This window comes from Rhinoderma darwinii, chromosome 4, assembly GCF_050947455.1.
Source record: "Rhinoderma darwinii isolate aRhiDar2 chromosome 4, aRhiDar2.hap1, whole genome shotgun sequence".
In the NCBI taxonomy this organism is placed as follows: Eukaryota; Metazoa; Chordata; class Amphibia; order Anura; family Rhinodermatidae; genus Rhinoderma; species Rhinoderma darwinii.
In genome coordinates this window covers 333,558,218-333,571,472 of record NC_134690.1, presented here as the reverse complement: position 1 = coordinate 333,571,472, position 13,255 = coordinate 333,558,218, and the positions used below count along the sequence as shown (strand labels likewise).

The 13,255-nt window shown below is 38.3% G+C and overlaps 1 protein-coding gene across 4 annotated transcripts in view; it reads left to right on the top strand.

Moving 5' to 3' along the window:
- UTRN (utrophin) overlaps positions 1-13,255 on the top strand; it is a 603,028-nt gene that overhangs the window by 511,601 nt on the left and 78,172 nt on the right. For all 4 annotated transcript variants that reach the window (XM_075862837.1, XM_075862834.1, XM_075862835.1 and 1 more), the window contains 2 exons: positions 2,153-2,354; positions 12,350-12,435. In XM_075862837.1, the coding sequence (XP_075718952.1) occupies positions 2,153-2,354; positions 12,350-12,435 (288 nt within the window). The remainder of the gene's footprint in view (positions 1-2,152; positions 2,355-12,349; positions 12,436-13,255) is intronic.

The window sequence follows — 13,255 nt, the reverse complement described above, 5'->3', positions numbered from 1 at the left end:
TTCCGGAGGCAGTACAAAGATGGCAGACCTAGGGGCTATCATTAGTCCCCAAGGCTGCCATGACAACCATTGTCACCAGCTGATCGTGTTGCGGGCTGACTTGATGGCGTGTTGGACAGGGCGCATCCCTGATTCTAACAATTTAAATGCCACAGTCACGATTGACCGCGGCATTTAAGGTGTTAAACTGGCGGAAGCAAAGTGATCTTTGAAATCGCCCGTTGCGGTGAGGTCGTCTGTATAACGGTAGTACGTGACATGTCGTTAAGGGGTTAATATGTATTTTGCCAAAAACAAGAATAGATCTTGGAAGATCTGTTTTGGAAAGGTTCTTTTTTTCTTTGTCTTACCTGTTAAATAAGATGTGTTGAGAGAATAAGAACCACAAATACAGTCTGAAAAACAATGCTTGTGTTTCTAACTCTCCCTTGGCCTTGGTGCCTGGTATGTGAGACCCTTTGATGGAGCCAAAGGACACATAAGAGCCATTCACAATATGTCTGGTTGATTGGCACAGCTCTAAAGTGAACATTTCAGTGGGTGCTATGGCATCCCTTGAAGGGAACCCAGTACCCCCAATCGGCGGGCATATTAAAAACATGTGCTGTATGTAAACCACAGTGCCTCTAGACCTTTATTGGTAGGATAAATAAAGCTCTGGCCTATGCATGATTTCAGAATTCACCCTATGTTATGAAATATCACATTTTAAGCTTTAATGTGGAGATGTATGCTCTGAGATCTGTGCATTTAATTTTGTTATGTCAGCTGTTCAAAGAAATGTAATCTGAAATAATGCATTTGTACCTCTGACGACAATTTGTTGCCAAGTAACTTTGCTCGAGTCACCAACAGAACTATTAAGTGGTTTTCTTAAAGCTCTTGCCCTCCTTAGACACTTACTTTTCATTGTCGAAATGCAGTGATTTATGGCATTCCATAGACCCGTCAAATACCACTACCATAATACAGTGACATTTGTTATTTTAATTTAGTGTTGACACCAAGCCAAGTGATACCTCCTAGTTGAAGTTCCAGACACATACACGCTACTGCTGAAATTCTCTGCCAAAAAAGTGCTTATTTTTTCCATTAATGGTTTAAATTTCCTTATAAAATCTTAACAATATGAATAGCATTACTTTACACATCCGTTTCCCATGCCATTAGTAATGCTTGTCAGATATTTGCTTTCTACTCCCTAGTTTTTAAAAGATGACATCCAGAGTGGTTACTTTTGGCCATACAAGGTCTTCTACCCATTTACCTAGAGAGGAATTCTCCTAAATGTTGGCTGGTCTCTCAGTTAATCGTCATTGACTATCAATGATGACTTATGGAATGGAAAATAGACTAGGTATGGAAATGAGATAAGTAGTATATACCCTTCCTAAAGGTGGAAATACTTAAATTCCCCACGTTATAGCTCAGTTTCCTGAAATATAAAAATACATCCCTTAATTAAACAAATTAGGGCACAAGAGAAAAATTATTAATAAGTCATTCGATTAGAGATGGTCAAACCTTACATAATCCAAAATTTGCCAAGCAGATACAAAAGTGGATGGGTCAGTTCCATTGGTGCCCGTTCTCTCTTCTTTGCGTGTTCAGGGACAGAAACAGAATGGGAAATGTTCCCTTTTCTCATGAGTTTGAAGCAGCCAGTTTGGAGAAGACCATGCTTTGACCATTGACTTGCCACAGGGGAAATGATGGCAACCTTAAAAGGATGTATGTATCTATGGCACATTTTAAAGGGGTGAATGTGTTTTAAGCATGACCAATAGGAAACACATTTAGTCATTGCTGTTTTAATTGCACTAAATATCGGAGAATAAGATAAACTATTGTCTTTCTAGTCTTATAAGTATATACAAGTTTCTTGCATTTGTAAAACAGTGTTGGGCAGTGTGACAACAATCCTCCCAGAAGAAGGGTTAGCAAATTTACGTATATGGCAAAACTTGGCTACCAGGTAAACAAAAGCGTCTTTTTTGTTATGCTTCGCTTTCAACAATGATTAATGTTAAAGTTGACTACATCGGTACAAGGTTTAATGTATTCACATGAAGAAAAATTACACTGATAAAGATTTTGCGTCTGTGGCGTTTTGACATACATATTTAGATACATATATTTTTTTTTACTATAGTGGATCTTCTGGAATTGAGCACCACTCACAACTTTTTCAAACAGCATGAACTGAATCAAAACCAACAACTATTGTCTGTTCCTGAAATCATCAGCATCCTCACCACCATCTATGATGGACTTGAAGAGAAAAACAAGGATCTGGTTAATGTGCCTCTCTGCGTAGACATGTGTCTGAACTGGCTGCTTAATGTATATGACACGTAAGTACTTCATTATTTGTTTCTTTACAATTCATTATGCTTGAGTGTAAATATGGCGACTGCTTGGAAACCAACTGATTCCTCCCGTAACACATCAGAAATGACAGCAATCATTGTGAAATGTACTACGTGTCCAAATGCACTTAAAGAGGCTCTGTCACCACATTATAAGTGCCCTATCTCCTACATATGACAGTAATGCTTTTTATTTAAAAAAACCGATCTATTTTTACCACTTTATTAGCGTTTTTAGATTTATGCTAATGATTGCTTAATGCCCAACTCGGCGTATTTTTACTTTAGACCATGTGGGGGACCAATCAGCGTCATGCACTCCTCCATTCATTTACACAGCGCATAGGGATCCTGCTAGATCCTTATGTGCTGTCTTATACTAACACATTAACAATACTGAAGTGAATAGACATTCCACGGGATGTCTATTCACAATCTATGCACTTCGTTACTCTGTCTGTGGTAGTTACGGCCGAGGAAGCGTGATCTCCTTGTAACCTGTCATTTACCGGTCTAAAGTAAAAATACGGGCAGTTGGGCATTAAGCAACTCATTAGCATAAATCTAAAAACGCTAATAAAGTAGTAAAAATAGATTGTTTATTTAAATAAAAAGCACTGCTGTCACCTACATTATAGCGCCCATCTCCTTATGTAGGAGATACGGCACTTATAATGTGGTGACAGAGCCTCTTTAACTATGTGGTTTATTTAGGAGAAATATCATGTTAAAATCTTTTGCTATTCAGTCATGATAACAGATATTATGTCCTAAGTAGACTGGTAAAGAACAGTTTTTATTCCCTGGATCATTTATATAACAATTTAAATGCCATTAAGTTTCTCTAACATGTAAAGGATACAATAATATCTGTGTTTACCATCTTTATGAATATAAAAAAATGTACCCTTCTCAATAAAATTGAGTGGAATTTGCTCTGCAAAATACCATTCAAGGCCAAATAGTACAAGAAGCTTGCATATCCTTGCTGCATTGTTGTATATGAATTACTTGCATGATTTAAGTATATACTACTCCGTGACGTGCTTAGTGTCTGATAACGGCATAATACCTAGACTCTCCATTTTTACAGTTCTTAGCCTTGGGTTGATGAAAAAGGTTGAGAGATATATATATATATATATATATATATATATATATACATGTATAAAGCAATCTTCTGATAAATTTCTGCATGGCTAAAATCAGCATTCCAATCATAGTGATTCAATAATGGGCACAATTATTCAAATCCTATACAAAAAGCAAATCCATTTTTTTTTGCAGGAGTATAGCATCTAAAATAAAATATCTGTCTGTAGCCTGATTAAAAGGGTATTTACCAAGTTACACATTTACGGCATATCCACGGGATATGTCTGATGGGGACCTCCACCTGTATCCAGAAGAAGGGTCATCCATCCACATTCTTGTCCGGTGAAGTGAGCCGTACCCAGTCTTTTTCAATTACCATGAACAGGTTAATTCACAGGAAATTAAATAGTTCACACATCCGATTACATGATGTTGCATATTAGAAAACTAACAGCTGATAATACTATCACTGATAGGATATACATATGTTAACACAATGAACATAATAAAGATACAACGTTGTTCCACATTGCTAGAAAATAATAATAATAATTACACGTGCAACTTTAAGGCTGAAAAACGCGCCAAGGGCCGAAAATGCCTCCCATTGATTTCATCAAGTCTTTTTTTTATTATTATTATTAAATGGGTTTCAGCTGAGGGAGTTAAAGTGTAACGAAACTTTTTTTAAACTTTTGACATGTCATAGTGACGTCACAAGTTTTCATCGGTGTGGTCCAATCATTGAGATCCCCACCGATCGCTAAATTGAAGCGCTCGTGTGAGCGCTGTGCCATTTGTTTCTGATCGTGATTCTTCGGAGCGGTGTACGGGCTCAATAGATGGTCTATGAGTCCGTACACCGCTCGCTCGGTTTTTAGAGGAAAGACGGTTAGAAACAAATAAGCACAGCGCTCACCTAAGCGCTTCTGAGGCTTCATTTTAGCGATTGGTGGGGGTCTCAATGTTTGGACCCCATCGATCAAAACCTCTGACATGTCACTATGACATGTCAAATAATTTTTACTGTAAAGGATACAATAATACCTGTGTTTAGGCTTTTAAAGGTGACATTTAAAAGAAAAATCTGCTTGGGAGCAACAATCTTACAACATCTCACAGCATAAATCTGCATAACTTTGCTTTACTTATCTTGCACTGATTTTGAGTTACATGATTCGCATGCAAAGCGAAATACAGAATATTGGTGGTTCCCAGGTCGCATGTCTGTCTGCAGAGTGTAGTAAGAGGTGTTGCCCAATTTTACAATAAAAGGGTCTGCATTTTTTCTTCCAGAAACAGCGCCAGATGAGTGTTGTCTAAAATTGCAGCTAAGCTCCTTTACTTGAATAGTGATGAGCTGGAATACCGGTTACATCCCATGAACATACATCTCTAATCCTAGAGAATACCCTTCAGGGGTCAATTTCTGTAAAAATCAATACAGAAATTAATTTGCTGTATGGATTTTCAATCGTAAATTTATGTTAAAACGCTGTAGAATTTCTGTATGGAAAATCGCGCCAGAAATTCACGTGTTCACGCTATGTGTGTCTTTACCCTTAAACTGCACACAGTTCCTTTGGACATAAATGGAGAAAAAATATTATATAACTAAAAATCTGTATACATACTCAAATTTTTCTTAGATGCTTTACCTTGAAAACTGTCAGGAGATAAAATGCAGAAGAACAAAGTGTCAACTTGGGTTGAAATGTTCTATTGCTTTATGTATTCAAGGTTGTTTTCCCCGTCCATTTATCTCCTAATTGTGGGCATATTCCAAGTATAGAAGAACATGGAACACTATAATCAAATGTTCCCATTTTGCAGGTTAATTTTCTTTTTCTCCGAGGTTTCTACTTTGAACTATGCTTGATTTGTTTAGATGTTGTTTACATCGTTCCAATATAGTGGAGCCTTTTTCGATTTATAACTTTCATGTTAACCATGTAGACAAGTTCACATAATTAAACAGTATTTGAGAAGCATCTGTTCGTTTCATGCTGTTAGCCTGGAATTTAATTACCGGCTTCTCAAAAGGATGACAGGTTGCAGTCTAGCCCACTAACACCAGACGATTCTCCGAAAAGAAGCTTTTCTTGTTAAGATCCTGACAGCAGCAGTTTTATGAGTGCTGTCAAAATAGCAACTACATTTTGGACTGTTCAATTCTGCTAGAGCTGAAATAAGTAAGCAGGTGATGACAAGCCAATAAATTCAGGGTTGAACAATTAATTCTGGAAAATTTTTACACTTTGCTACATTTAATTACTTGTAATCATTTTTTTTTTTATCTTGAATGGCAATGGCAGCCGTTTATTATGACCTATTACAGTGAAATGTATTTAATCGGATACTTGATGATTCAGAAAATCTGATAACCCACCATTGAACAACTACAGCAAAATGTGACATTTCAGAAGCAGAATTTTTTTTTTTATTCTTATAAAAACCGTAGTAGCATATTTTGTGTTACAGTGGTCGTCTTAGGACAGACATTGATGGCATATCGCTAGGATTTGTTATCAATGTCCGATCTGTAGGGAGTCCATTTGCTGTGACCCCCGCGGATCGCTTGAATGAAGTCTCAGTAGCGCTAGGAAAGCTCTGCTTTCTTCCGGAGGCAGCATAGTCGTTCATTGATTATAATAGGTCAACCATTGAGCCGAGAAGAAACAAAGTGGCGCAGCGCTTTCTTATTCCAGAGGTCGTGTACTTTAATATGGGCACGCAATTCTGAATGACTTTACACGATAGACAATACTTACCTTCTGTATGGACACATTCTTGTCCAAAGACTCTGACCTTTATATATAGCACACTGTATACTATATGTATGTTTCCATATGACCGTCTATATTCAATGGGAAATGAACGCTGTGGTAGTTACAGCATGATCCTTTAATATATGAAGAACGCAGCCTGTTTTTTACTTTAGCTCTAATTTTGGCTTGACTGTTGAAGCCTGTGAAAGTTACACATGACGGAAACAAGAAAAACTAAAGTTAGAGTTGTCTCATTAATGCTATAAAGGCAAACCAGATCTTTTTCCAGTAGAAGGAATTCCCTACTGTTTGTCAGTAGAGTCAAAGAGCTGGCTGCTGCTGTGAGTAGAGCGGCTCTTGCATAATCCTCTCTTCAATAGCTGCCCTGAGCAATGGTTCCCAGTGGGAGTCTGGTTATAGGTCACATATTTTTTCTAAGCAAGAAATAAACCTTTCCTTAACACACTGGTCAGTGTACCTCAAGCATAGTGCTAGGTGCAGAGGATACCTGCCGTGTAGGATCAGATTCCATTGTGATTCGGAAAACTCCTTTCTTTTACTCTTTTCTTTGGATAAAATATTGCTGATGAAAATAATCTATAGCATCTGCCTTAGTTTGATCATGCAAAAATGTTTGTTTGCTTCTATATATCAATTCATGTTCCATAAAAATGAAGTGCGTGCCAGGCCCACAACAGTGAACTAGTCGATTTTCCAATCCCACAGGAGTTTTACGGCCCACCCCTCCAATGCAGACCTTTCACTCCAGGCCCTTAAAGTCTATGTCTCTGACACACGGGATCCAGCTAATATCAATTACATCTACGTTCATAACTTAGATGTGATCGATATTAGCTGGATCTTGTGCGTCAGAGACACGCAGGACCCGCTCTCAGCCGAGTCATCAGTCCAGCTGAACTGACAGAATCAGCTGAGAGACAACGATACAGTTTCTATGTATACAGGATACATAGAAGCTGTAATGTAAAAATCTAAAAAAAATAATAAAAGTGAATTTGAAAGTTTAAAAACACAGATTCATTGAAAAAAATTAAATAGAAATCCTTTGACTTTGGGAGCATTTGTCATTATTGAATTTCCAAAGATTTGGATGCTGGAGTAAAGGAAATTTAATGTGTATATATAATATATAGAATTAGACTATTTAATTACTTTTAGTCTGTATTTGCATAGGGTGACTTTATACGTGTACTTGTAGTGTTTATACATTAAAACCTCTGGTACTCGCTAATCCATATCCATGTACAAACCCTACTCAAACTATACACAAAACCCAAGTGTGTGTGAGGAGTCATTGGTAGTTTGAATCTTTAATATATGCAGAAGTTTGTCCAGAAGTCATGGTATTGCTGACGGGAAGTCTTAATTTCCTCAAGAACAAATGTTAAAAGTCCACTGGTTCTGTCATTTTTCTGCCAAGATCTGCACTACAAGAGAAGTTCCCATTGGGGGTTATTCAGTCTTGCACCACAAGCTAAGTATCCACTGTTATGATGCAGGCCTACATTGCAAGTCAAGTATCCATTGGGTATGATGCAAATGTGCACTTCAAGTCATGTACCAATTGGGTATGATACAGTCCTGCACTATCATACCCAATGGGTACTTATTTTGTGATGCAGGATGGTATCATACCCAAATGGTACTTACCTTGCAGTGCAGGACTCTATCATACCAATGGGTACTTATTTTGTAGAGTCCTGCACTGCAAGTCAAGTACTCATTGGGTATGATGGAGGTCTTTACTATATAGCTTATACAAGTATCAGTCCTACTAGTGTTGCATCTAGTGAAACTAGGTCATAGATAGCCATGTTTTTTCTTATTTGGTTTTACATGTAATAAATCAAGTTCTTAGTTATTATTTTTAACTAGTATCAGTCTCTTGCATCTTGTACCAAATCTGCATTACTTAATTTATTTTAATATTATATTGAAAATGTAAGATTTGTTCTCTTGTTATCACTTACCTCTTAATTTCCTGAATTTCAAAGAGTCTGCTCTTATTAATACTCATAAAGTGTTTTTAAGATATTAAGACTGCGTATTGCTAAACTGTAGCACATTACGTTACCTTGCACGTAGAAGGAACATTCTTATCAGTCTGGCACTGGCATCACCAAGGATCCGAACAGGGCTCCTCATACCTTTTCTAGGTACCAATGGCTAAGACTGAAATGTTTTTGCTTCTGTGAATTCAAAGACTCTTGAAAAGAGCGTGATTGAACAAGAGAAAGCCTAAGCGCAACAGAATTACTGAATTGTATTATCCAACAGATACACGAGTCAGCCACTTTGTGCCTTTCACCATGTAATAGGGTGTCACGCTGTGTGTGATGGTGTGGTTTCTGTTGCATAAATCACTGTATTAAAGGCGTGCTGGGGATAATGTAGCCCTGGAATATCCATGGATTAAAGACATACTGTGATAACGCCGTTCTAATATTCACTTTCTTTGCTCTTATATCAGAACTGATTGAAATGAGTTCATCATAGAAAAAAAATTAAATTTGTCTAGTACCCTCTGCTGGGAAATGACACGGCTTGAGTTGGAAACTGTAGTTTTCCAGTTCATCTTGCAATGATCCCTGCAATTGCCAGTTCATAAAGGAGGATTCAGCCTAAATTTATTGTCTGAACATGGTTAAGGACTATGCGCTTGGACCCTCATTGGCATCAGGGTCCAAGATGAACCCCTTTTATGCTGCTTAGAGATCTCTTTCAATAAGAATTTCAACAGAGTGCTGTAGCCCCTTGCGTTTGGGTGCTTATGTCTCCAAGACATTGCAGACAATAACTGTAGGTAGAATTCTCCTTTAAGTTACAGTTGTCATTATATGCACCAGACTGGCATTGAATTCAGAATGATAAGCAGTGTCCCATTAGTCCAACAGATCCCCTCCCCTGCCTAGATTCTCACATGAATAAGGTTAAAGGAACATACCACAGTGTATAGGTTTTGCCGTGAGTTTTCCTTTAACCCCTTCCCTCCTCCATTTTTCGGATTTTCACTTTTGTTTTTTCCTCCCCACCTTAATTTTTATGTCGATTATAGCCATATGAGGTCTTGTTTTTTTCAGGACAAGTTCTAGTTTTTCATAGCAACATTTAATGTACTGCATAATGTACTGGGAAGCTGTAAAAAAAATATTTGTGGGGTGAAATGGGCAAAAAAACAGCGATTACGCCATTTTTTGGGGGGTTTTGTTTTTGCAACGTCCATCAGACGGTAAAAACGACATATTCACATTATTTTACAGGTTGATACGATTGCGGCGATGCCAAGTTGATATGTTTTGTTTTATGTTTTACCACTTTTAAAAAAATAAACTATTTGCTAAATTAGAAAAATCTTTTGTGTCGCCATATTCTGAGAGCCATAACTTTTTTATTTTCCCATCAATTTAGCAAAGTAAGGGCTTATATTTTGCAGGGCGAGCCATAGTTTTCACCGTTACCATTTTGGGGTATATGTGACTTTTTGATCACTTTTTATTTCATATTTTTTTTAGCGCTAAGGTGACCAAAAAACAGCAATTTGCGTGTTTCAGATATCTTTTTTTTTACGGCAGTCACCGAGCGGGTTAAACAATACTACATTGTAATAGTTATGACTTTTACGGACGCGGTGATACCAGTTATGTTAACTTTTCTTTATTTTTTAAATTTATTTAGGGAAAAAATTAGAAAAGGGTTTTTTTTTTGAACATTTAAAAATTTTTTTTTTGGGGACATTAAACAAAAACGTTAACTGTTTTTTACTTTTTTTTATTAGTCCCCCTAGGGGACTTGAAGCAGCGATCATTGGATCACTTGCATGATATTCTGCATACTACGTGATTCTGACAGTCTCCTTTGCCTCCTTTCAAAGGAGTACAAAGATGGCAGACCTGCGGCATTTATTAGGCCTCCAGTTCGCCATAACAACCATTGGGGGCGCGATAGCATGTTTAAGGGGACGCCCCCCTGATTTTAACACTTCAAATGCTGCGGTCACGATTTACAGTGGCATTTAAGGTGTTAAACAGGCGGAATCAAAGTGATCTTTGATTCCGCCCGTTGCAGTGAGGTGTCGGATGTATAACACAGCCGTCACCCACTATGTATGGAGCACGCTCCATACTTCCGCTTAACCCTTATCATGTACAGTTACGTGATAATGCGTTAAGGGGTTAAGGCCACATGCACACAATTCATATTACATGTGGATTTGCCTGACTAATTTTCCTGCGACAAATCGCAGCTTAATAAAGTAAAAGTCAACTAAATGAGATTCCAAGTAATCGTATTTATACGTTGCAGCATTTTTAAAAAGGAATGGGAAATATAAAGGAAGAACTTACTTCTACTTCCTCCCGGATCCACTCCTTTGGCTCGAAAATCTGCATTAAAATCTGCAACAAATCTTGATGTGTGAACATAGGCTAAAGGGAATCTGTTACAAAGATGCACCCATTTAAATTGAGGCATCTATGATATCGCCTAATAGCAATGAAAAAAGTGTAAGGGCTTATTCAGACGAACGGGATATACGTACGTGATTTTCACGCGCGTTGCACGGACCTATATTAGTCTATGGGGCCGTGCAGACAGTTGCGTGATTTTTACGCAGCGTGAGTCCGCTGTGAAAAACTCACGACATGTCCGTTCTTTGTGCGTATTTCGCGCATCACGCACACATTGAAGTCAATGGGTGTGTGAAAATCACGCGCACCACACGGAAGCACTTCCGTGGGACGCGCGTGATTTGCGCAACAGCTGTAAATCTATGAATGAAAACAGAAAAGCACCACGTGTTTACAAACATCCAAACGGAGTGTCATAATGAAGGCGGCTGCGCGAAAATCACGCAGCCGTGCATCATACGGGGCTGACACACGGAGCTGTTAAGTGCCTTTTGCGCACGCAAAACGCCGCGTTTTTTGCGTGCGCAAAACGCACACGCTCGTGTGAATCCAGCCTTATTCTGTTATATCAGTTATCTCAGTGAGCCTTCGGGCAGAGTATAAATATCAGATCACAACAGGGCTTTATACAGAATAAGCCAGGCAACAAAAAAGTTCATATGACACTCTGGCATATTGGCACATTGGAACTTCTTTAAACAAAATAAAAAATTGTGCATCCTTTGAGCACATTGGGCAAAGTGGCAGATTTTGTTGCAGAAATTTCTGCGACAGAACAGCGGTTACATTCATCTAAATGGAACTTGCAGAAATCCACGTGCTTGCAACACCTTTTAGAAGGATGGAACTGATTTAAGTAAAAAATGTTAACATATTAAACGTAAAGAAATTTAACACACTGGTATTCCACTACCCAAATTGGCACGTTTCTGGGGATAGGATATGTCTGTGGTATTGTAAATGTGGATGTCATATTGTAGCAAGAGCAGATGGTTATTACTCAGTGTTCCTATGGCGAACCACACAGCAGGGGGTTGTGAGCCACATGTGGCTCCAAAGCCACTGGTTGGGGACCACTGGTCTAGATCTCCATTTACAATTCTGCAGAAAATCCACAGGAACACTTTAGAGTTTAAAGGGGTTTTCCCATCAGGACCATTGATGGCATATCCACAGGATATGCCATAAATGTCAGATAGATGCGGGTCCCACCTCTGGGACCCACACCTATCTCTAGAACGGCGTGCTATACTGCTTCCGTAACTACCATTCATTTCTGTGGGAGTGATGTAAACAGCGTAGCTCAGCGAGCTACGCTGTTTTCTACTTACATGGTCATGAATTACAAGTCTCAGCGGGAACAGAGAAAGATAGAACGGGGTTTAGGGGGCCCCGTTCTAGAGATAGGTGCAGGTTCCCTGATGGGAAAACCCCTTTAACGATTTGTAAACATATATGTAAACGTATATGCCAAACAGAAGCTCTTAAGGGGGGCACGCCAGAGAGACCCCCTTTATGACATCTAAATGCTCCAATAAAGCATACGGAAAGGAAATGATTATTTATGACACAAATATAGTTATACAACTGCTTTATGAAAATGAAGAATTGTCACAGGCTTGGCAAGTAAAGTAAATTTCAAGCTATGAATTAAACTATAATAGATTCACTGTCTTTGTGTTGTTCACAGGGGTCGGACTGGGAAGATCCGGGTGCAGTCTCTGAAAATTGGTCTTATATCCCTGTCTAAGGGTTTATTAGAAGACAAATACAAATGTAAGTATAACACTTAATTCCATATATCGTAACAACAAAGGTTCTTTAAATGAAAATATTTGTATATTGTAAATATGATATATTATTAACACTTACAAATCTTTGGCTGTACATGTATTAGTGCTTATTTCTTGAGCAGTTTTTGTAAATGGACTGACGTACAATTATTATATTTGTGTTTATTTTCCAGTAAAATTTGTATAGTTCCGTTCCCATTTTTAGCAATGAGACAAGCCAAATTATATTCAGAGGACAATTATTAGATCTACAATATCTGCCACTAGGAACGCCAGGGATGTTACAATTAGAACTTGTAGTCATGCAGACAATTAATAATTGCAGTTGGAAAGCTTAACTAGAATTCTTTTTTATATATTTTTTATTTTTTTATAAATGTCATAGTAAAATCTAACACTAAGGGCACGGCCAGACGTGGCAGAGTTTTTCCGCTGCAAATGTTGGTGCAGATTTGGGGCATTTACGCAAGGAATCTGCACCAACATTTTTATATTTGACAGGTAATTCAGACGTTGCAGAAAAGACAGCGGATGTGCCACAGATTTCAGTTTTTGCATTGCAAAGGCTGAAATCCGCAGTGAAATTCCGCTTCTTCTCCGCAACAGACAGTGCATGCTGCGGAGGGAAAATTCTGCACCGCAGCCTATGGTCCGCAGCAGAGTTTTCCGCAACGTCTGAACTAACTTGCCTAAAATGTATTGAAACAAATGTAAAAAGCGGACGCTGGAGAATTCCACTGCGGACTGTCCACAGCAATTCCGCCACGTCTGGCCGTGCCCTTAGGGTATGTTCACACGCACTG